This window comes from Clytia hemisphaerica, unplaced genomic scaffold, assembly GCF_902728285.1.
Source record: "Clytia hemisphaerica strain Z4C2 unplaced genomic scaffold, Clytia hemisphaerica genome assembly, whole genome shotgun sequence".
In the NCBI taxonomy this organism is placed as follows: domain Eukaryota; kingdom Metazoa; phylum Cnidaria; class Hydrozoa; order Leptothecata; family Clytiidae; genus Clytia; species Clytia hemisphaerica.
The window spans coordinates 1,392,595-1,418,897 of NW_027103851.1; the positions used below are offsets into that span (position 1 = coordinate 1,392,595).

Consider the following 26,303-nt stretch of genomic DNA (forward strand, 5'->3'; position numbering starts at 1 on the left):
CAGTTTCGCCGGCCCTGAGACAGTGGAAGACAGAGTTACTAAATTATAAAATGAGTACTAGTATTACGTCAGAAAAATCTGCCATACTGTAATCGTTGCAGACTTTTGGTCAAATCGAAAATCTTCCAATTGAATGTCAATTTCAAATTATTTCTTCCTTACCAAATTACCATAAGTGGGCGTACAGGAAAAACACTAGTGTTAAGAAGAAGCAGTACTTTACACCAAATGGTCTTTCACCAAGAAATTTGATGATCCAATCCTTTGATGACGCACCTATGAAAAAAATTATCTTTCTCAAATTGAAAAACGCTTTCAATATTAAATATATTCCAAGTGGAAGTTACAAAAAACGAACAAAGGTTTTTACAAATTATTTATTTAATTAAATTTGCATTGCTCAGAGATTGAATTAACGGTCGGTTATCGGATAAAACCAAGAAACAAAAATAAAAAACAACCTTATATTTTTCCATCTTTAGATAATAACCGACTAGTATTTCAGCTTTTTTTCTAGATCTCCTCTGGCTGAACCAAAATTGATATTAAATACGAATGATTTATTAAAATAACAGACAAGAAAAAAAAAGCCCTATTTTGTTTCTTTGTGTTGTCTTATAAACTTTTTTTGAAAAATTTATTATCTAATATAAAATTTGATATATTTTCAGTCCCAAAATTCTGGAAAACGTCGAGCAAATGTTGATCGAAGTTTTCTCCTCGAACATCTTGGCGTTACGGAAGACGACTTTGCTCAAACATATACTGCCAGTTTACCATCAGACATGTATGAAGAGTTCAAGCGAGCAATATATTTGGACAGCACACTCTTGTGGCGGGAAAAAAGTCGCAGACTCCAAACTGTTGTGATGAACGATTACAATTCTGTTTCTGGATTAATTAAAGTAAGATACGTTTTAACCTTGAAAATATTAAAGTCTATTCACGATAAGTGTACACTCTTTTTTCTTTTACCTATAACTTTTGAAAGAATTCTTCAATCTTTATAAATTTGGTATCGTTGGAGAGATATTTGTGAGTGGAACAATTTGAAATAAAAAAATCTTCAAAAAAATTCTAAAAATGAAGATGAAAATGAAGAAGAAAATAATGAAGATCTTGTAGAAAAGTGCTATAACTTTTACTTTCACTGGAGATATTCTTTGATCTTTGGAGGTCATCACTGTGAAGAAATTTCACAAAAATATTTATTCAATACAAAGTTATAATGATACAAAGTTAATAAGTGAATAACCCCAAAAAACAGCAGAAAACAGCAGAAAACAGCGTTTTTAGACGTCAATTAGCTTATAACTTTGTTTGATATCTTTTGATTGAATGATTATTTTTGAGAAATTTTTTCACAGTGATGACGTTCTATGATCAAGGTCTCACTTCAGTGAAAATGATAGTTATAGCACTTTTCTACAAGATCTTCATTTTTTTCTTCTTCATTTTCATCTTCATTTTCAGAATTATTTTGAAGATTTTTTTATTTCAAATTGTTCCACTCACTACTATCTTTCCAATGACACCAAATTTATAAAGATTGAATAATTCCTTCAAAAGTTATAGGTAAAAGAAAAAAGAGTGCACACTTATCGTGAATAGACTTTAATTATCATAATCTTTGATGTATATACAAAATATAATTGTTTTGATTAGACAATCCTGCGTGCTTTCTGAAAATTGTTATTGTAGGTCATTTTTATAAATCTTATAGTTCAACGAATTCGTGACCACAACTCGCAACGTTGAAGACAATCATACTAACATACAATGCGCGTGTGAAACGTTTAAAGTGCTATCGACAACAATTGGTTCATCGGATTGGGATGGTGAAAGTTGTATGCACGCTCGCTTGCTTGAAAATATTATTGAAGAGGTTAGTCAATTGTTTTAGAATTATCGTTTATGAATTTTGATTTCAATACCAATAGTTTCCCGTGTCTCCACGATCATAAGTTGGAAATTGAGAAAGTTGAAAATAAATTTAAAATATATATCTTTTGAGAAAATAAATTCATATAATGAAGTTTGGTTTTTAATAGATCTTTTCTGTGTTAAGATGACATGTTATAATGTCCAGTATAAATTGTATTTATTTTCACCGGCTCACTCTCCGTTCTTTCTTTTATTATATTTTCAGTTTAACATCGATTTCCACGAATCTAGCGAACATGGTTATTCAATTCCTCAGTCGAACATGGAAATGGGAACAGTTGTTGCTAGCAAAATTAAGATGTCATTAGAGGCTGTTACACAAGATGTTATTCTGCTATCATCGGCCGAAACGATTGAAAAGTTTTCCGTTCGCTCAATTTCCAGTCACCAATTTGTGCACATCTTCGCTTCAAACGATAAGACACGCGTGTATGTCAAATGCTCATCAGGCTTGTGTGTGCATGCTCATTCAAAGAAAGTTTTGCTTCGGAACTTAGAGGAAGATGAACGCTGTGATCATTTGGAGGTGTTCAAACGCTACAATGACGAGAACTGGCAAAATCATCCTTTGATGCAACTTCGCAGTGAGACGCCTGAACCTAATGTACCAAGTGATGGTGAAACTGACAGTGATACTGATGGAAATCAACAAGAGGACGATCACTCGCCACTAATTGATGAAAACCCTTTTGAGAAGGTATAGAAATATTGAACAATATTTTTTGAAAAGCTTTACTTTTCCATTTTTATTGTGGCTCTTCCAGGTTATCAGTGGAATAACTGTCAAAGTTTAGGACAGAAATGAGTAAAAAGGTTCTAAGAAATAAAGAGAAGCTGCAACGACTTGTTTTTTCTCATCACTAAATTTTGAATGTTGTTTTATAGACCAATGGTTTCGACTCATCGACCGGGAAGTGGTCCTTCTATTCACCATACGCTCGCGATGTCAACCTAAAACGTGAAGATTTAGAGGAACAGTTTCTTCAGCATTACGAATCCAGTCTTCAAGCATTACGTGACAAAGACTTCAAATTGTCTTTTTATCCAAAGCCTCTTCTGCCCACATGTGCCTGTGAGGTATGTTTTCAAGAGTTTACAAAAATGTGCCATTTTGTTTCTTTGACAGTAATTACTGAAAATGGGATCTTCTAGAGCTTAAAAATCTTTCTATTGACTATTTGCCTATCATATTGTTCTGTTAATAAATGTTTATCGTTTTCTTGTTTCCCGTGTTACCGTAATACTGAAAAGCACTTGCTTAAAATTCTTTGAGACAGGGTTAGTATATTATGGTATGAATTAGAGAGATCCCTCTGCACACGACTTCTTTTGGGTAAAATAAAGAGCACCCAGGCCATGGAGCACCTATAAATTAAAAACAGTACCCAGCAGTGCGATGTTAGCTTTTTTTGGAAATAGATGTATAGTAACTGATAGAAATACTAATAGAAAGAGTACCTTTTTATTCTTCTTCCTTTACTTAAGCTTGAGAATTGGTGCTTATTTTAGATACCTTGGCCACAAGATGATGATGATGGATATTTGTTTACCAAAGAATGTTCCGCATCGTTTTCCACCAATTTAACGATGATACCGTGTGATGTTTACAAACTGTCTTGCTCGGAGAATAAGTGCACGTTGAAATGGGATGGACAGCTTGATGGAGTGTATCGAATCTCGCAACAAACCTGCTTTACCGAAAAGCTCTGCTGGGACTTCGTTGATTCAGTGTCCACAATAAAGTCAAACTTTTCATCCTAATTTCCAACACATACACATGTTTGGGAACACGTCCCTTTGTTTCTGCGAAAACCTTCTCGAAGTTGTTTTTCTCTTGGGCCAGTCACCAACCCAGAGAATTTCGTAAAAGCTGTACTTGGTGTGGTTGAGATCCAAAAGTGTTGCCTTGTGATGGTACAAAGATCAGCATTTTGCACCACAACATGTCAATTACACCCATTGAACAAACGAACCCCGAAGCAGTAACAGTACCAACCCCTAATCGCCGCTTCGATCGATGTTTCTTGACCTACCCCAAAACGTCGCAGAATGAAAATGAAGATGAACACAAGAAGAAGTGCGAAAACGTTAGAAGTGCTCGAGATTTTCTCAAACTATTTACGGCGAAAGTCCCGGACCAGAAACTTGCAGAAATGCCTATAGCAGAACAAACTAAGCAAAAACAAAACGTCATTTCTTTGCTTTCAGAAGACTGTAAACCCTTAGCAAAGAGATTTTTCCTGCAACATCTGATGACGGATCAGCTTGCAACAACAAAGCGCTGCCTTAACGTTTTAAGCTATGATACACCACTGCGCGCATTTTTGCCACATAACCTGATCAACGTGATAGCACCTTTGTTAGAAATCGAGAACGGATTATCCTTAGACAAAGTCCAAAAAATCATCAGAGAAACAAGACAATACAGTCGGTACGTTGGCAACTGGATCAAGTCTTTCTCAAGTAATACCACGATCGACAATGACTTGGTTTCTTTCTTGAAATGTCTGGTTGACGAAATCTTGAAAGTTGAGGCACAGTGCGTAGCTCCGCCAGAAACTGAAGAAGGAGCTGGTCAATATAATCCTGCTAAAACGGGTGCCTTTTACTACTTCAAAGAGGATGGAGCGCCGGTCCGTAGTAATCGTCTTTAAGATATCGAAAAAAGAAGAAAATAAATCGAAATCAAACAAATCTACCCATGATCCAATCCATCTACCCATGATCCAATCCATCTACCGGTGATCCAATCCATCTACCCATGAACCAATCCATCTACCCATGAACCAATCCATCTATCCATGATCAAATCCATCTACCCATGAACAAATCCATCTACCCATGAACAAATCCATCTACCAATGATCCAATCGATCTACCCATGAACCAATCAATCTACCAGTGATCCAATCCATCTACCCATGATCAAATCCATCTACCCATGATCAAATCCATCTACCCATGATCCACTTGATCTAACCATGATCCAATCCATCTACCGGTGATCCAATCCATCTACCGGTGATCCAATCTATCTACAGGTAATCCAATCCATCTACCCAAGAACAAATCCATCTACCCATGATCCAATCCATCTACCGGTGATCCAATCCATCTACCCATGAACCAATCCATCTACCCATGAACCAATCCATCTACCCATGAACCAATCCATCTACCCATGATCCAATCCATCTACAGGTAGTCCAATCCATCTACCGGTGATCCAATCCATCTACCCATGATCCAATCCATTTACCCATGAACAAATCCATCTACCCATGAACCAATCCATCTACCCATGATCCAATCCATCTACCGGTGATCCAATCCATCTACAGGTAATCCAATCCATCTACCCAAGAACAAATCCATCTACCCATGAACCAATCCATCTACCCATGATCCAATCCATCTACCGGTGATCCAATCCATCTACCCATGAACCAATCCATCTACCCATGAACCAATCCATCTACCCATGAACCAATCCATCTACCCATACCAATCCATCTCCATCTCCAATAGTCCAATCCATCTACCGGTGATCCAATCCATCTACCCATGATCCAATCCATCTACCCATGATCCAATCCATCTACCCATGAACCAATCCACCTAGCCATGATCCAATCCATCTACCCATGAACCAATCCATCTACCCATGAACCAATCCATCTACTCATGAACCAATCGATCTACCCATGATCCAATCCATCTACCCATGATCCAATCCATCTACCGGTGATCCAATCCATCTACCCATGAACCAATCCATCTACCCATGAACCAATCCACCTAGCCATGATCCAATCCATCTACCCATGAACCAATCCATCTACCATGACCAATCCATCTACCCATGAACCCAATCTATCTACCCATGACCAATCCATCTACCCGGTGAATCCAATCTACCACCAATCCATTACCGTGATCCAATTCATCTACCCATGAACCAATCCATCTACCCATGAACCAATCCACCTAGCCATGATCCAATCCATCTACCCATGATCAAATCCATCTACCCATGAACCAATCCATTACTACCCACCATCCACCATCAATACCGTGATCCAATCCATCTACCCATGATCATCAATGATCTACCCATGAACCAATGATCTATGATCCAATCCATCTACCCGTGATCCATATACCTACCCCTATCCAAATCCATCCATCACCATGAACCAATCCACCTAGACATGATCCAATCCATCTACCCATGATCCAATCCATCTACCCATGATCCAATTGATCTACCCATGAACCAATCCATCTACCCATGATCAAATCCATCTACCCATGAACCAATCCATCTACCCATGAACCAATCAATCTACCGGTGATCCAATCCATCTACCCATGATCCAATTGATCTACCCATGAACCAACCAATTTACCGGTGATCCAATCCATCTATCCATGATCCAATCCATCTACCCATGATCCAATTCATCTACCCATGATCCAATCCATCTACCCATGATCCAATCCATCTACCCGTGATCCAATCCATCTACCCATGAACCAATCCATCTACCCATGATCCAATCCATCTACCGGTGATCCAATCCATCTACAGGTAATCCAATCCATCTACCCAAGAACAAATCCATCTACCCATGAACCAATCCATCTACCCATGATCCAATCCATCTACCGGTGATCCAATCCATCTACCCATGAACCAATCCATCTACCCATGAACCAATCCATCTACCCATGAACCAATCAATCTACCCATGATTCTATCCATCTACAGATAGTCCAATCCATCTACCGGTGATCCAATCCATCTACCCATGATCCAATCCATCTACCCATGATCCAATCCATCATCCATCTACCGGTGATCCAATCCATCTACCCATGATTCCAATCCACCACCCCATGATCCAATCCATCTCCACTACCATGATCCAATCCTCTATCCATCCATTCTAGTCCAATCATGAACCAATCCATCTACCCATGAACCAATCCATCTACCCATGATCCAATCCATCTACAGATAGTCCAATCCATCTACCGGTGATCCAATCCATCTACCCATGATCCAATCCATCTACCCATGATCCAATCCATCTACCGGTGATCCAATCCATCTACCCATGAACCAATCCACCTAGCCATGATCCAATCCACCTAGCCATGATCCAATCCATCTACCCATGATCCAATCCATCTACCGGTGATCCAATTCATCTACCCATGAACCAATCCATCTACCCATGAACCAATCCACCTAGCCATGATCCAATCCATCTACCGGTGATCCAATCCATCTACCCATGAACCAATCCATCTACCCATGATCCATCCATCCATCCATCTACCCATGAGCCAATCCACCCATGATCCAATCCATCCATACCCATGACCAAATCCATCTACCCATGAACCAATCCATCTACCATGACCAATCATCTACCAATCCCATCCTACCCTACCCATGATCCAATTGATCTACCCATGAACCAATCCATCTACCGGTGATCCAATCTATCTACCCGTGATCCAATTCATCTACCCATGAACCAATCCATCTACCCATGAACCAATCCACCTAGCCATGATCCAATCCATCTACCCATGATCAAATCCATCTACCCATGAACCAATCCATCTACCGGTGATCCAATCTATCTACCCGTGATCCAATTCATCTACCCATGAACCAATCCACCCCCATCCTAGCCATGATCCAATCCATCTACCCATGATCAAATCCATCTACCCATGAACCAATCCATCTACCCATGAACCAATCAATCTACCGGTGATCCAATCCATCTACCCATGATCCAATCCATCTACAGGTAATCCAATCCATCTACCCAAGAACAAATCCATCTACCCATGAACCAATCCATCTACCCATGATCCAATCCATCTACGGTGATCCAATCCACCCCTAACCAATCCATCAGCCATCTACCCTGAACCAATCCATCACCCATGAACCAATCCATCTACCCATGAACCAATCCATCTACCCATGATCCAATCCATCTGAAAATCCCAATCCATCTACCGGTGTCTACCCATGATCCAATCCATCTACCATGATCCAATCCATCTAGGTGATCCAACCCATCTACCCAATCCATGCCATGACCAATCATCTACCTGCCATGATCCAATCCAATCTACCATGATCCAATCCATCTACATGATCCAACCATCTACCATGAACCAATCCAACCCATGAACCAATCCACCCAGATCCATCTACCGGTGATCCAATCCATCTACCCATGAACCAATCCCATCTACCCATGATCCAATCATCTACCGGTGACCAATCATCTACCCATGATCCACCATGATCCACCTACCCATGATCTCCATCCATCTACCCATGTCAATCCATCTACCCATGAACCAATCATCTACGGGATCCATCCTCTACCCATGATCCAATTCATCTACCATGCATCCATCCATCTACCGTGATCCAATCATCTACCCGTGATCCAATCCATCTCCATGAACCAATCCATCTACCCAGAACCAATCCGTGATGACCAATCCATCTACCCATCCATCCAGACCAATCCAATACCCCATGAATTCCCTTCCATCTACCCATCCAATCCATCATACCCATCTGTTGCCGCCATCTACCCATGTGATCCCAATCCTACATCTACCCATGAACCAATCCAGCATCAATCCACCCATGATCCAAGTACCGGTGATCCTACCCATGATCCATAGCCCATCTACCCAGCTGGATCCCAATCCATCTACCCATGATCCAATTCCAGCTACCCATGATCCAAATCCATCCTCTATCCAAATCCATCTACCAGACCAACCATCTACCCATGAAACCAATCCACCTAGCATGATCCAATCCATCTACCATGCGGTGATCCAATTCATCTACCCATGAACCAATCCATCATCTACCATGAACCAATCCATCTACCATGAACCCATCCACCTACCCATGATCCAATCCATCTACCCATGATCCAATCTTACCTGAACCAAATCATCTACCAGATCCATCCATCTACCCATGATCAATCCTCTACCCATCCAGCCATCTATCCCAATCCATGATCCAATCAATCTACCCATGATCCACCCTGAACCAATCCTACCGGTGATCCTACCCGTGATCCAATCAACCCATGAACCATCCATCTACCATAACCAATCCCCTAGCCATCATACCCCAAATCCATCTCCATGAACCAATCCATCTACCCAATCAATCTACCGGTGACCAACCATCTACCCATGAATCATTGATCTACCCATGAACCAACCAATTTACCGGTGATCCAATCCCATCCATGATCCCATCCATTCATCTACCCATATCCAATCCATCTACCCATGATCCAATCCATCTACCCGTGATCCAATCTACCTACCCATGAACCAATCCATCTACCCATGATCCAATTCATCTACCCATGATCCAATCCATCTACCCATGATCCAATCCATCTACCCATGATCCAATCCATCTACCCATGATCCAATCCATCTACCCATGAACCAATCCATCTACCCATGATCCAATCCATCTAACGGTGATCCAATCCATCTACCCATGAACCAATCCATCTACCCATGAACCAATTCACCTAGCCATGATCCAACCCATCTACCCATGATCAAATCCATCTACCCATGAACCAATCCATCTACCCATGAACCAATCAATCTACCCATGATTCTATCAATCCACCCATGATCCAATTGATCTAACCATGATCCAATCCCTCCACCCATGATCCAATCAATCCACCCATGATCCAATCCATCTACCCATGATCCAATCAATCTACTGCACCAATCCATCTACCGATGCTCTAATCTACCTATTCAATCAATCTATTGAACCAATCCGTCCATCCAGCTAATCTGTTTTCTGATGATCCTATCAATCTACCGATGATCCAATCCATCTACCGGTGATCCAATCCATCTACCGATGATCCTATCAATCTACAGATGATCCTATCAACCTACCCATGAACCAATCCATCTACCCGTGATTTTTTCTCAATCGAATTCAATTGAACGTAAATCGAATCAAAACGTTAAGCTTAAACGATAGCTAATCGATATTAATCGGTCGATTAGATATCGATCAAAATCGATAATTGATAGCTAATCGATATTCACATATTTTATGTCCTCAATTAGCTATCGATATTGATATTAGCTATCCAATTATTGCATCAATTAGTAATCAATACGATCGATTAAATAATCGATTGCTGTCTTGATCGATAATAATAGATACCGTGAAGTCGGGTAACTTGCATCAGTGGAGGCTAACATGCATAGCCCGCAAATGAATGACCTGTCTGGTGATTAAAATACAAAGTTAAATCAAAACAAAAATCGTAGAGTAGAGCTGCGAGCGAAGCTGCGTAGTTCATTTGTTTTGAAATTTTGCTGCTTTGATTGGTCAGTCATTTGAGGGCTATGCATGTTAGCCTCCACTGATGCAAGTTACCAGACTTCACGGTAGCTTATCGATAAATAACCAATGAGTAATCGATAACAATCGATATCGAAAGGTAATTATCAATACCTCGAGGTATTGAGGCCTCAGCGATACTGATCGATGGCTAATCCCTAGCTAATCGATATTCACAATTTTTGACCTCGATTAGCTATCAATTATGGAATAATTAATAGAATTGAGCGATTAATATCGTTTAGCTATCGATTGCACGGGGTGTGCGAGCGCAAATACAAGGATTTCCGTGACTGTTTGTGTATGGAAATTGCTGACTTCCTATACCCTCTTGTGTTTGGCGCAATCAAATCAGAATACTTTGATTGCTCAGGCCTCCCTACAGGCCAGAACCCCCTTGCCATCCTCTGTGAATGGATCCATCATCAGAAAGTAAATGTGTGTGTAAATGTCCTCCTCGAAAGACTAAATTTAAATACCATATACCTGCTGTGAAGACAGAAAGAGTGAGGATCCACCATGATACATACCGCTGACAGACTAAGCACTGAACTGTTGGGTGGGTGGCATCAGTACTCAGTAAGGCAGGGGTCATGAACTAGGGGTTGCTGTCTAATAGTGAATGGTAAGGTCCAAGGCAAGGTAAAATCTTCCAATCAAGATGAATAAAAAAATTTCGGACTGACATGTACACATGGAAGCCAAATAGCTCAGCCAATCAGAACCTGTCAAAGCACGCTATTCCTTGCTTCCCTTACCTAATAGCAGATCATAACAAAAATTGCGCAGTGTACCCAAGACACAGAAAAAAGTCTCGTTTCAGGTAAGTCTTCGCGAGCTAGTGCATTCCTCCGAGTGATAGGATCATGGCATACCAAACGAAAGATCTTTTTACGCTCTTTTCGGGCGTCTAAGTCAATACCGCCTTTTTTCCGCGGGATTTCCTAATATGACGTAATTAAAGATGGTAACCAAAAATGTAATATTTTTAAAAAACACACAAATTTGGAGGCTGTCAGCAGTGTTTTTGACTATGAAAACTCTTTTAATTTGGAAATTTTGGACTGACTGATGACATTTTTAGCTCTTTAATGTCATTCTTCTCAACTAAGGAAGCTTGAACTAGGTGAAACCAAAGACTTGATTCCCAAACTCAACGTTTCTGATGAACACCGAAAAACTTTGAAGAACAAACTTTAATGGACCGAAGGCATATTTAATGATGTATCTATTCAAAGATCCAAGTGTTAAAGGGACCCCTCGCTTAAAAATGATAACAAGACACTCACTTCATAATCATATGAAAAGCAACTTCCCAAATTATTAGCACGCAAAACTCTTTCTTCAATCCATAATTACAAATTATAAATTTTGATGTTCACTCAACTTTCAGAAATTTCAAATGGCTTCTGAAGACCTTCGAATTTTCTCGCGCTCTTGTCGCACCAAGTTGTCGACACAAATGCGCCGGAAAATTACAGTACGAGTGTAGAGGCCAGCTCTGGTTTGAACAGTATAGAATCCGCGCTCTTCTCCTAAGAAAAACCCTTTGCTTGGAGTCGAGTTGCGGGTTTATGGAGAATCGGTATCGGCTTCAGAACTCCCAATGAGCCCGGTTGTGTTGGTTTCAGTCAGACGGAGACGCCATACTGTTTTCAGAGGAATTTTTCGATATCTCTACAGGAACTAGCAGTAAGTTTTATGTTCTTTGAATATGCTGTTAGGGGTTTTTGGACCAATATAGTTTGATTTCCTAAAGATCACAAACAAGCGAGGGGTCCCTTTAGATATATTGAAAGCCTGGAGGCTGGTTTAACAATTGTGTGTGATGAATTATTGAAGGTCTGGGAGACCCTCTGGATTATTTACATTCACGAGGAGAAATTGTGCACTGCGTGATGTCCAACGCCCAAGTGGATTCTTGTATTACTACAGATAAACTTTAAATTAACTTATAACTGACAGATGCAGTGAGGAAAATATACTAGGATGATCTATTGCATTGAAAATGTGGTTTTTATTGTGAAAACACATTAAAATTGACTTAAATCGATGTTGACGTGGAGTTTGGCGCAAAATTTCAAGGATTGGCGCGCATCACGTGAAAGTGATAATTTGGAATTTCTGGACTATTTTGGTATTTCAAAGCCCTTTCTAAAGTATATAAAGTAGTACTTTATTCCATTTTAGTCAAACACAGAAAGAATTTTGTAAAACGGTCGATTTATTACAGAGAAATAGAGATGTATATCTCACTTCTGACTTTACGGACCATTTTCTCAAAATAGGTTTCAGGGGGTTTTCGCACACCTTGGTAACGTTTTTTTAGGATTGGAAAGAGCTATGATCATGAAATTTTCAGGAGTTGCTCCATTTATGGTTTGCTATGGAATGAATGGAGTAGATTTTTGAAAAAATCACTTTTCAATTTCAAAACTCGAAAAAACCATTTTTTAGGTTCCTGACCCCCTGGAATGAAATTTTGAAAAAAATTTCCATTCATTCCACAGCTTATCCAAATACTAGCAACCTCCAAAAAAATTTTTGGAATAGCTTTTATAGATTTTTCTAAAACGCTGCCATAGTATTTTGATAGTGCATTACCCCCTGGCTGATATTACCCCCATCTTGGCTATTTTTAGATTTTTTTTTAAATTTTTCACATTCTCTATAGCTATATTACATTTCTGGAAAGTTTTATTTAGAAATCTTTTCTGCTTCAAACGATATGATGAAAAATGTAAAATTTCAATTTTCTCAATCCTTCATGTGACTCCCACCTTAATAGGTAATTAAACTTTTTGTTTCAAAGTTTTTTCAAACTGTCCGCAAAGAACTGAACTGTTTTAAATTTTTCGGAAATTTTTTCTAAATCAATGCATCAAAAGTTATGGCTGTTTTTCTATGAAGAATTGGGATGGAAAATTGGTCAGAAAGCACTATTTTCAAGATTTTGAAGCAAATGAGCTTTTAGAAAAATTTTCCGAAAAAATATTTTAGTTCGGTCAAAGATACACCATCTAACGCAAAAAAATTTTCAATTTTGCCTAACAAAAGATGTATAACATGCCACAGTTTTGTATGCTACTTCAAGTAGAAAATTACATTTTGTACGTGGCAAATATTAAAGATTCACTATGGTCAGAGCCCTTAAGAAAATCAAAATGGCTTATCCTTTCTATTTATCGAAATCTAAGGCTACAAGAACTAAAACCCTTTCTCGAGGAGTTAAGTAAAGTTCTTGATCATTACGGTGCCTCATATAATAATTTTTTAATTTTTGGTGACTTTAATGAGGAGATATTTGAAAATAATATGTTTGATTTTGCACTTGATTTATAGCATGTTCAAAGCTAGCTTTAAAAAAGCTCCTCCCAAAAATTTTGGTATTTGAACATAAAAGTTATATTTCAGGTTCCTTAACACTTTTAACAAAGAATTGCCTTTCTTAAGGGATTCGATTAAAAAGCAATTTATAAACTTTATAAATTGCTTTTTAATCGAATCCCTTAAGAGTAATTAAGAATTTAATTGCAAAAATGACGTTATGAACTTTAAAAAGATGTTAATAATATGTTGCATCACCCTCTTTGACAAAAAGTGCTTAGTTTTAATGGGTAATTAATTTTTTTGTTTCAAAATTACACTGTCCGCAAAGAATTGAACTATCTTAAATTTTGTGGAAAATTTTTCTAAAACGATATGTCAAAACTTATGACTGTTTTTTCATAGAATTATTATCAGATAGAATGAATTCATGCTTTTTTCCTCAAAATGAAGAGTGTCTGTAAGGGGTCCCTTAGTTGCAATGGGAATTCAATTGCACGTGTGCAATGATAATGTCATTTCTTTGTTCTTATCGTATTTTAATTGCATATTTTCTCATGCTTGATTGGATTCTTTTGAATTCTCAAAAAATTATGCACATAATTTGATTATTTTCAACTGGAAATTTCGGGTACTTCGGTCCCCTCAATACAAATAAGAATTACATATTTGAAATCAGCTCATTTTATAGATTCACCAGTGTTGAAAACTATTTGAAAACGCACTTCTAAGAAAAGAAATTTGGGTGTCAAGTTTTCAACTAAATTAGTTATTCTTTCCGTATAGACTAAAATTTATTTTTTAAATTTCAACTCCTAAAATTCCAGATTGTTAGCTGAAACAAATTTGTAAATATCAATCGTTTTCCAAAACTAAAATTTTCGTAACTGAGAAAAAATACCGTGCAAACATACCCTTATAAAGAGATTTCTATCCACGCATCAGATTTTGAGAAACTGTTTTACGACCAATAATCACTTTTAACAAAGTAGATGATGAAGTAGCCAAAGTGAGATATTGTTCTATCTGATAACAGTTCACTGGTTTTTTTAAGCAAAATCCAGATGAAAAATTGATGAAAAACCACTATTTTGAAGATTTTGAGACAAAGAAGCATTTAGAAAAATTTTCCAAAAATATATTTTTAGTTCGGTAAAAGATACACCATCTACCGCAAAAATTTTTTCAAAATGTTTTTTCTTCGCCGAAAATAAGCTCTTCAAAGTTGAAATACTCTTCTTCGCAAAAGCCTTCATATTCTTCTTCATCAAATTTTTTCATCATAATTTTTGAATTTTCAGATTCAGGAATAGTTTGTCTAACAGAAAATGTATAACATGCCATAGTTTTGTTGGTTACATCAGTCAGAAAACACATTTTAAACACGGCAATTATGAAAAATTCACTCTGGTCAGAGCCCTTAAGTCGTAATTTTGATTGCGATTTCTCAGATTTTGAAGACTTTGAAAAATATTTTAGATGCCCATGCACCAATGAAAAAGCGAACCATAAGGGGAAATCAAAAGCGCAATATAACTAAAGCTGTCCGAAAAGTTATTATGACTCGCTCTTTTTACAAAAACAAAACAAATAAGACCGGAAACACCTTATGTAAAAGCTTATATTGTAAACAAAAAAATTATATTGTAAATCTGAATAGGAAAGCAAAGAGAAAGTATTTTCGTGATTTAGGGACAACGAAAAACTTTTGGAAATCTGCGAAACCATACAATTATAGAGTCTGGTGCACCTAGAATAGTTTGTTATAATTTGTTTGATACTGTCTGTGAGTGAACCCTTGTTGAGAGAAGCTCCAAACTTTGATAACCCAGGCAGACAAGCAAATTATACACATAATCAATTAATCAGTCATTTTGATGACTCGGCAATTTGTATAAATTATTTGGACGCTAAAATGTGGCGAATAAAAACCCGCGAAAATCTTGATGAGTGAGAAGGCTTGCATACTCAGATTTGGATGCAAGCGATCTAGGTAGAGAAGACCGTAAACAATAGACAAAAATATGATAAACTAGGCTGTGACTTGTGGTCTAGATATCCAGGCTAAGCTGGATATTGAGAATATTGAATATTGAAGTGTTTATTTTCGTAGTTGGCTCGGTATCAGGAGGCAAAATCAGGTGTGAATAACAGGCTCAATTTTATGTCAAAAAAAAATGCTTACCACTACATGCAGGCTTTTCAACTGGGTCAACGCCGCACGAGTTAATGAATTTGCTCATGTCTTGTTTGAAGCATGTTTTGTTTGTGTAATACGTTTGATTAAGTGGTACGCAATTCCTTCGACAAATTGTTGAATTAGTTTGTGTTTGGTTAACTTCCGCCCATTGTGACCATTGTCCCATGTCTTGGAAAGAAATATGATAAAGGATCAGGAATAGTAGCGCGATCGTTGGGTCGATCAAACAGGGAAGGCAGACAAATTTCGAGACCTAGGATTTTGGCGCCCAATAAAAAGAATGAATTTTTATAAAATTACGCGAACAAAGCAAACACAAAGATTCTCCCTTAAATATCCCTTTCTTATTCCCAAAAACCCCTGCGAAAATGAAGGTTTTATGGCACTTTTTCAAGAAAATTTCATAAAATGGGGGTAAAGGGTCATTATAAAATGCTGTTGGGGTGATTTTTTCCGAAAAAGTGACCCCTACAATTAAGCACAGAAGTACTGACCCTTGATTCTTTTGGAATTTTGCAAATATCGTTGTTTTTTTAATCATTCTTATAAAGAAAAAGAGTGTAGAGTGGAACCTCTAATTAGTGGACACCATCGGGGAAAGGGGTTAGTGTCCGCTTATTAGAAACTTTTGATCTCGGAGCTCCAATTTTGAAATTAGGCCATCCCAGGGTGTCGAAAATACAAAATTGGGGTCTAAAGGACTTATCTGCAGACACTAGGTCATAGAAGAATAAGAGCAGGGTTATCAAAACGTAACAATTTAGTTTTTAACAAATAAAAGAAAATATAGAAATATATAACACTGACAAAAATGCTGTGGCGATCATTCAAACAAACTCGATGGGAAAGGACAGTATTGTTGGCCATCTCACTGAGAATATTTCTAAACTGTGTACCCTTTTCTTAAAAGTACCAAACACTGGAATCAGAGCTCGAGTGACTGGCAATAGCTTAAGTCGAGGTGGTGGGTACGGACTTGAAGTACCAGTGATTTATGATTTCTTTGGCCCACCTAAATTCGTTTTTATGGGTCAAGGGAAAACTGGAAATTTGTAGAAATAATTCAAATAAGTACTTGAAGTGCTTGAAATAAAAATATCTAAACATTTTTTTTTCGATTTTGGACGTCTGTGACCCGTTTGATATTTAATGTCCGCCAATTGGAGAGCTAAAATAGGGTTTTTGGCTATTTCGTGTGAAAAAATTTGTCCGCTAATCAGAGGGTCCGCTAATTGAGTGTCCGCCTTTTGGCAACTTTTTTTATGAGGATTTGACTATGAAAAGGCCGGGGAAAATGAAATTGTCCGCTAATCAGAGGTGTCCGCCTTTTAGAGTGTCCGTTGATTAGAGGTTTTATACTGTATGACGTAGTCAAAAGTGAAAAAAAATTTTTTTTAATGTAGACAGAACCTGCATGTTTTCTGTGCATTATAATAATGGAAAGTATACTTACAATTTTCAGGATTTCCGTAAAAGTCAATTGTAAACACATTTGCGTCCAATTGTATTTCCATTTCTTCAGTTTCTTTCTCCTCAATACTTGTCTTGTAAATTCTTTTTGATTGCGAATCAGACCAGTATAAAAAACCTTGCCAAAAAACAATAGAGATAGGTGTTTTGGATTCCTCTTTATCAATAAATTCTATGCAAGTCCCGTCGTAATTCATCATCCATAACCTTTTTAGAAATAAACAAATATTTACTCATTAGAAACTAGAAAAATGCACCCCTCTGAGTAGACTTGATTATTCACCGTTTGTTTGCCACGTGATTGTAATGGCTCAATTTTTCTTTTAAGTTTTCAAAGATTTACTGCTATGTAAAAAACCTTCTAATAAACCCGGTGGAAACCACTCCTACTGGAAAAAATGGCCAAAATATCGTCCCCAGTGGAAGGTTTTACTCCAAATTTTGTCCCAATCGAAAATAATCAAACAAACAAATCATTTTAAGTTTTCAAAGATTTACTGCTATGTAAAAACCCTTCTCATAAACCCGGTGGAAACCACTCCCACTGGAAAATTGACCAAAATATCGTCCCCAGTGGAAAATTATACTCCAATTTTTGTCCCAATCGAAAACAATCAAACAAACAAATCATTTTAAGTTTTCAAAGATTTACTGCTATGTAAAAAACCTTCTAATAAACCCGGTGGAAACCACTCCCACTGGAAAAAATGGCCAAAATATCGTCCCCAGTGGAAGATTATACTCCAATTTTTGTCCCAATCGAAAATAATCAAACAAACAAATCATTTTAAGTTTTCAAAGAATTACTGCTATGTAAAAACCCTTCTAATAAACCCGGTGGAAACCACTGCCACTGGAAAAATTGGCCAAAATATCGTCCCCAGTGGAAGATTATACTCCAATTTTTGTCCCAATCGAAAACAATCAAACAAACAAATCATTTTAAGTTTTCAAAGATTTACTGCTATGTGAAAACCCTTCTAATAAACCCGGTGGAAACCACTCCTACTGGAAAAATTGGCCAAAATATCGTCCCCAGTGGAAGGTTTTACTCCAAATTTTGTCCCCATCGAAAATAATCAAATAAATAAATCATCACTGCGACATATTGTGGTAATTTTTCCATCCCCACTGAATTTTCTCATTTGAAAACAATGAAATTCAAATACCAACCGTTAAAAAGTATGGGAATATCAATCTCATCGACTTTCACCCTAGTCGGCCTAGGGAGGGAGGGGGCTCTTTCTGGTCAGGGGTCAAACTATTGGTAGTAGCTCCTGAAATAATAGAGCTTTTGCCGTGATTTTCTGTAAATTCCTAACTTTTATTTAGCTTCAAAATAAAAAAAAGTCTGACACCTAAATATTTTCACACCTTAGCATGATGACATTTCTGACAGTGAGGTTTTACAAAAATTGACACATTGACACAATACAAATTTATTTTCAATGTCAAATATATCGTTTAAACCGTAATTTATTGAATATTTAGGATAAAATAAGCATTTTAAACTCAAGCAATTTTTTTCTAAAGCCTTTGTTAGAATACAATAGCTACTAATATTTTGCTTACTTTGGGCATGTTGAGTAACGTCATTGAAAAAGTTTTTTGTCAAAAGTTACCTTACGTCACAAAGATCTTGTGTGCCAAATTTCATCTAAAAAGGTCCACTAGATCAAAAGTTAAGGGCTGGTACAGGAAAAGCCTCCCCCCCCCTAGTTCTGAACCGCCCCTAAAAGCCTAGGTTGAATAAGGTTCAGTCCATTATTTTCTCGAGAAACTTATGGCATGTCCAAAAAGTCATAAGTTTGGCGCATAAAATTGGGGGCCTTAGACATGTTCATTTATACCTTTAAAGAAGGTAAAATTCAAAACTGCCTGTTAATAAAATTAATTTTTTCACCCAAAAAAGTTATTAGGCAAAAACCAAAAAATGCTGACGTCAACAATACTTGTTTTTTTAATAACTGCAGTTTGGCTGATGGTATAAACATGAAATTTGGACCAAAGTTGCATATTATTAATAGAAACATTTTCGCATAATTTTTTTTTCAAATTTTGCTGATGTCAGCAGAAATCAGCGAAATACGAATTTTCGCAATAAGTTGCTGAATTTTTTTTCAAAATGAAAAAAAATATGCCATAAATTACACAAGTTACCCCACTGATTGAGAAAATCCTACCAGGTCTGTGAAAATGAGGTGTTTATGTCTAAGACCCTTCTCTGTAGCTTTTGCGTATAATTAGTCATAAACTTCTTCAACCTTTGTTTCAACAAACCGAGGGAAGATAAAATTGTCTAAAATTCACTACTTTCAGTCTTATACCAGACATCTTAAGTAGGGAAGCTTTCCAAGGTGTTTGTTCTTCCTTCTTAATTAAATTAGGACCTAATTGGCATGGGTTAAATATTGTATTCCCAAAAAAAAAACACTAAAATAAAGCCAATACACGTTTTTTTTTGTAAGTAAAAAAAACTGGGGGGGGGGGGGGGGGCACTTAAGGTAGAGGGTCACTTTAAGGGTCACTTTTCCAAACTTCCTGGAGTGCACTGTAAGGGTTGAAACGAGAAAAGATGCGAAAGAATGCACTCTAAGGGTGTAAAATGTGGGAAATGTCACCATATTGTGCCTGACAATGGTCAAAAATGTTCATGAAAACACACCGTAAGGTCGTTTTTTAATCGAGTGCCCCCCCCCGGGGAAAAATTCTATAAAAATATAAGGCTTCGGTGGCCGAAATATTAAGAACAAGTTAAGAATTTTTTAAGGCTTTTCATGAACTCTAAAACACCCAATTTCATACATACACATAAAGTGGTGAAATTAAAGGGAGAAAATGTTAATACTATTTTCACCCTTAATTAAACTCAAAAAGTTAAGAACATCCGAGGGCTTCAAATATGTTTGGACGTTTTTTGGAGAAAAAACAACCGAAATAATCATTCAAGGGAAGGTGGTCTGTTTGTAAAGGCCGGTCTCCACTTGCGCGCGCTTCGATCGCACTTTTTCGAGCAAAGCTTCCACGCTATTTGTCAAAAGAAAAATGAAGCAACTCCATTGGCGCGATCTGACGTAACGGTTGAAAAAAAGTTGAAATGTGCTCAACTTTTTTTTCGAGCGCGCGCTTCATTTTATGACGTCATCTTTTTTCAAAGCAAAAAGGATTGAAGCCAAAAAGTGCGATCGAAGCGCGCGCAAGTAGAGACCGGTGTTAAAGTCGGTCTCCACTTGCGCGTGCTTCAATCGCATTTTTTCGAGCAAAGCTTCCACGCTATTGGTCAAAAGAAAAATGAAGCAACTCCATTGGCGTGATCTGACGTAACGGTTGAAAAAAGTTGAAATGTGTTCAACTTTTCTTTCGAGCGCGCGCTTCATTTTTATGACGTAATCTTTTTTCCAAGCAAAAAGGATTGAAGCCAAAAAGTGCGATTGAAGCGCGCACAAGTGGAGACCGGCCTTTAAGTCATTATAATGATATTGTACATATTAACTTACGTATCGTTTTTATTGTTATTAACGTCAATATCGTTTCTAAATTCATCGGAAGTCCAGAATATTTTATCAGCCGTTCGATCAAGAGTGATAGCCTTGATTTTGCTGTTAATGTTAGATTTGAAGATTGTTGTTCTAGTTTTGTCGGTCATGTTAATACGAATGAGATCTGCTTCATTAACTCCTAAGAACATTAATCTAGAAAAGAACATATATTAACAGTTAAAATGTATAGCAATGTGCCCTCCCGGTTATTACCATAATGGCTTTATGGCAACTCCTGAACTTGGGCAAGGGATGTACGGTTATTAACAGTTATAGAAATTCTGAACCTTTAATACTGTAAAATTTCTCCATCGCTTGTCCGCATATATAGTTTCACAGTGGTCTGAACGTTTCAAAAGAAAATTCTTTGATAAATTCCCGTCCGATAAGTTCGTTTAGAGGTAAATCGAGAATTCCAAATAAAATTGCCATTTTGATAACGTTTATATGTTGCATGTGCCCACGGCGAAACTTGAGAATTATCTAAAAACTATTGGTTCTAGGCACAAAAAAACACACTAAAGCTTGACTTCGCCTGACCGCACCGCGGATTTTGCCGAGTCCTCCTTTTAGGTGTGTGTCGGGAGGGAGTCTCTATCCATAAACTTTTTTAGGTTTACACAATTTATACTGAGAAGGAAAAATCGTCTAAGACGAGTGATTTGTAAAATGAGATCAGTGGGGGAGATCCTATTTATTGAAACATGAATGGAAAGTACACTCCTCCATAATGCTCATTTTCTAAATTGCTCGTCTCAGACAAATTAATCGTCTCAGTATAAGTAGAACTAATAAGTACAGTTTCGAGGGGACTTTGACACATCAAAGGGTGGTAAACACTTAATTCAGATGGGAAATTGGCTTATTAATTAAGAGCTTACGTTGGTTACATCTAAACCACAAACCACAAATCCCTTCATTCTTTTCTATATTTATTTTTTGGAATATGCAAAAAAAAAAAAAAATATTCACCTTGATTTAGAATCAATACTAATTGATCTCGCTGTAATGTTTTTCAAGAAGATTTGAGAGATCGTGTTTCTATCACTTCTATCAAAATCGATGACGCGATGAATGGATTTTTCTCCAGCGACAAAAACTTCTTGTTCGATATGATCGTAAGCTATTCCATACAAATACTCGTTTTCGACTGTAGGAAAGAAAGTAGAGCCACCAAATAGATCAATGCATCGATACCAAAAGTATCACAGATTATGAATACTGTGATCGTAAATCATGTCATTACATAACAAAAGTATCTTTGACAATACACATGTTGCAAAATTATATCGGGGCAGTCAAAACATGTGATTACTCGAAAAAGTTCACGTGATTTTACTCCCATGCAGTCCCATGTTACTTGCTTTCCAACTAACAGTTAATTACTTTATTAGTGCCAAAAGATTTAAACCAATCAGAAATAAATGTCATGTAAGAAGCACATAAAAATTTCGAGTAAAAGCGTGATTTGTCTTCACTCAGACTTTAATTTTGCAACCTGTCTATTGGTGAAGTATTTAGTATCATAAAAAGCAAAACCGTAAGAAACAATTTGTTCAGCAAAATTTTCAAATTTTAGTCCATAAATTGCAAGGATCTTTGAGTTTGACCCTTTGAGGGGGTTGATTTTTGATTTTCGTAATTTTGGAACCCTTATAGAGACTCAATTTGTTTTAAATGGTTTTTGTACCCCTTTGAAGGACTTTCGAGGGTGTGAAAAAGGGACCCTCTATGGCTCACACCCATTTAGCCTAAGTATCCCCCTCCCCGAGGGTGCTATGGAAGGGTGTAAAAGATGAGAGTAGATTTGATTTGAATATTCACAGAAAACTTAAAACAAACACACTTTTCACGTCCATGGAAGTGCTGCTCCTTGGCAGTCGATAAACCCTTAATTTTTGTTATTTTGTTTTATAGAATCTGAAGATTTCTTGCAAGTGTATGAAAAATAGTACTCACATTCCATCATAAACTCTCTTGTTCTTTTCCCAATCCTTATCATATCAATTTTATATGATCTACCTCCAGCACTATATACACAGAAGATCCTACTCCCCTCGTAATCTTGAGTTATATAATGAACAATATAATCGGTTTTCTTCAATAACCATTTATGAGTAGGGATCTTTTCGTTAACAGTGTCGTTTTCCACAAACACTAGAGAATCAATGACTCCGTACACAAGATGAGGTTTCATATGGCATGATTTTCCATCAGCTGATAATTCACTTGGTGCTTTGCAATCACAGCTAAAACGATTTCAAAAGAAAGAATTACGAAAATGTGGTCTCTTTTTGTGGGAGTTTATGCCAAATAAGAAATTTAAAAGAAATTTAACACCCTTGTGTCACAGACCCGCTGGGAACCTAGCCCCACTGGAAAATTATGGAAAATATCCAGGAATTTCAACCCTACTGGGAATTTGACTTTGATGTCAAACCCATCCAAGATCCAATGTTTAAAAATTGCACTCCAAAACCATGCCCACTGGATTTTTTAACTTTGATACAATAAAGTGTTTATCCCCATATTGAGATTTCAATAGGAATTTTTATCCCCACTGAGGAAAAAGTTCCACCGGGGCTGCGAGGCGGGTGTAATTTACAGAAAGATTTTTGGTTCCTTTTTTCTCCCACCTGCTGTGTCCATTTTGTTCTTTTAAACAAGTTTTGTTTCTAAGTTACATTGAATGTTTTTTTTGAAGTTTTGGCGAGAGTTCAATTTATAAAGGTTGTACACATAGATATGAAGCAGAGACAGTCACTTTCACTGCAATCAAGGTCATAATATTTGATAAAAAAGCAAAATTTTTCAGAAAGTTTTGAAACCACAATCGATTTGTGAGTGCTCTAAAGTAGGTTCGAAGGGCAGAGTTTTAACTCTGAGTTTTAACGCTAAACTTAGGACTATAGGATCCAAAAGTTCAAAAATAGCCCAATAAGGCTCAGAATATAGCCTGGAAGTCTGCCAACCCATACCAAATTGAAATATTCGATTAAATTAAAGAGATAGCCCAAAATCGACTTTCTCACCGGAACTTTAAATCTTGAAAAACGTTAAAATAACCGAATTCTCACTCTATTTCGACCATGATTGTGCCATAAAAGTGTCACGCTGACGGGACCCTGAAAGTAGAAATTTTTAAAACTTTGCTAAATTAAAAAAAAGTCATCATATCTTTCTTACGCGGTTTGATTTTGAGTCACGTTACGACAAAACATCTCGCAGCCTCCTCCTCTTTTGTCACTGTTGCATGATTCTTGAGCCAGCACTAAGATCATAAAATGAAAAACAAAAAATGAAAAAAGCGTGTCAATTAACTTTGTAAATGGATATAAAAGACCTTTTTCGGATAAAGTTTTTGAAATTTTACTTTAATGTAATTTGCCGTGCTAGCAAAATCAGAGGCGACTTTTCACAAGCTTTTTTTTAAGAAACAAACTTTTAAGAAACACGAGGCTCAGAATGCATAAAAACTAAGAAACGTCTAAGAAACATGCTGAGGTTGAGAATGAGAAAATAATATTTTTTAATTAGGTTTCTTTTAAGAACCTTCCAATCCAGCCTTCCATGAGGCTGATTATGTCAAAAAGTTTAGAAACATGTACAAGAAAAAAACTCACAATCTTGAAAAGTTTTCGCTCCACAAGGATTTCCCGACTTATATATAATCCTGGAGTGTTTTCTTAATTTTCTTAACACAATAAAACTGCTAAAAACGCAGATTTTTCCTTTTAAAGTTCCGAAAATATATAATTGTGACCCGAAAGAGAAGGTTTTATATCGTTACAGCTGATGGGAAAAAACTTCAATTCCCTTGCATCGGTTTTCGGAGGATTTAAGGTGGGATTGGGTCGAGCTATTGATTAGAGATGAGGGGAGATAAGCTGAATTATATTTTTGTGTTCGAAAACTAACGATAATAGATTATACATTTGAACAAGAGCGGATTAAAGGTTTTTTTCTAATAAGAGTGACATCGTTTGCTAACTGTCCTGATATAAAATAATGTGTCTGATATGAAATTTACGTAAAAATAAAACCTTTAGTCCTTTCATCTACTTTATAAGATTGTGTAAAGTATGCCATGATGTTGTTTAAGGCGGGAGAAGTGGACGGAAAGTGTAAGTGCATAACAAGGAAAAGTGTGTCGTTGGACAGTGAATGTTTTTTCACCCGGGGGGGGGGGGTACTACCCTTGCCGACCGACGGGTTCGACTGAGGTTCGGAAAATGGACCCTACAAGGGACTCGTTTTTTCAAAAAAATTGCCGAAATTTGCGAAAAAAGTTACCCTGAATGGGACCTCATGGGTCTCATGGAAAAAGGTACCCTGACCAGCGACACATCCCCGTAACCCATTTTGCCCTAGTACCCCTCCCCGGGTTTTTTCATCTTCGAGTCCAAATATTTAAGGGGGAATTAAGTATATGGTTTGAGATATTTAGCATTTAAAATCCTTCTGTGATCCTGAGCAATACCTAAAAAAACATTTTTTGCGAGTCTTAGAAAGTCGAGATATTTTACTTTTTGCAAGAAAACAATAGAATTTTGATGTTAAAGCTGTATAAAAACCCAATTTCAGAAATTTCAAATTACGATGTCTCAACTTTTAAAAATAATTAGTCAAGTGTAATATGGTCCATGTTATACACGGCACAAAATTCGAAACACGTGGTAAGCAAGTGGATAGATTTGGTCTTTACAAAAAGTTGTAAATTAATAAATAACAGAATAAAATAAGTCTTACCTTGATATTGATATACAGAAATGAAAACTAAAAAGCAAAGCAAATACTTCATGGCGGCCATTCTTTCATGAAATAAAATGCGAATAAAAACCTCTAGTTCATTTCTTTCGCAGTCAATACAAAAAATACTACTGTAACTTAGTCATAAGACCAATTGCATAAAAAAGGCAATTATGTTACATACCCGCAAGAATGAAATATTTAAATTATAGATTAAATCTTATAATTCTATCAAGAATCTTTTTGTCTTACAGATATACGTGCTTCTTAAATTTGTTTAATACAATGCTTGAAACCTACTTACCGATTTTCTTAATAGAATTCTTAGTAAAATCTTATACAAAAGACACGTATGCCAATTTTGACTCAAATAATGACTCAAATAAAAAAAAGTAAAAATATGGTATAAGTATACGTTGAATTACTAAAAAAAATTTAAAATCATCCCCACATGATTTTTTGACCTAGGAACAATAGAATTTTTTAAATTGTTAAATTCAATCTCTTTTTTGTTTTTTTTCGGAACCCCTCTGAAGTCTCCTATAGTTATACAAAAAGCATTAAAAGACAAATCGAGTCTCTACTAAAAGGATTTTCAAGGACATCTCTTTAGGTC

General features: G+C 36.9%; 1 protein-coding gene and 1 long non-coding RNA gene across 3 annotated transcripts; one reads left to right on the forward strand and one right to left on the reverse strand.

Moving 5' to 3' along the window:
• LOC136807698 (low-density lipoprotein receptor-related protein 2-like) lies at nucleotides 1–26,282 on the reverse strand. 2 transcript variants are annotated; one of them, XM_067064298.1, is made up of 8 exons: nucleotides 25,688–26,282; nucleotides 24,125–24,209; nucleotides 22,898–23,187; nucleotides 21,911–22,088; nucleotides 20,897–21,091; nucleotides 17,383–17,606; nucleotides 15,915–16,097; nucleotides 1–276 (listed from the first exon to the last, which is right to left on the reverse strand). In XM_067064298.1, the coding sequence occupies exons 1-8, from the start codon at nucleotides 25,746–25,748 to the stop codon at nucleotides 167–169; spliced, it is 1,326 nt and encodes a 441-aa protein (XP_066920399.1). In that variant the 5' UTR covers nucleotides 25,749–26,282; the 3' UTR covers nucleotides 1–166. The 2 variants fall into 2 exon arrangements, with proteins under 2 accessions (XP_066920399.1, XP_066920400.1); XM_067064299.1 differs by lacking the exon at nucleotides 1–276 and adding an exon at nucleotides 2,806–2,895.
• On the forward strand, nucleotides 297–1,759 carry LOC136807700 (uncharacterized). The gene is made up of 3 exons (XR_010846708.1): nucleotides 297–362; nucleotides 672–905; nucleotides 1,724–1,759. It is a non-coding gene; the product is annotated as an uncharacterized lncRNA (long non-coding RNA).
• Nucleotides 26,283–26,303: the final 21 nt, after the last annotated feature.

What these genes read in the sequence shown, in the direction of transcription:
- LOC136807698 (XM_067064298.1), bottom strand. Translation starts at nt 25,748, where the DNA reads ATGGCCGCCATGAAGTATTTGCTTTGCTTTTTAGTTTTCATTTCTGTA. An exon ending in AAGAGAGTTTATGATGGAAT is followed by an intron (nt 22,089 to 22,897) that starts GTGAGTACTATT and finishes TCTTTCCTACAG; the next exon opens with TCGAAAACGAGTATTTGTAT. An exon ending in TTACGGAAATCCTGAAAATT is followed by an intron (nt 16,098 to 17,382) that starts GTAAGTATACTT and finishes TTTCTTTCCAAG; the next exon opens with ACATGGGACAATGGTCACAA.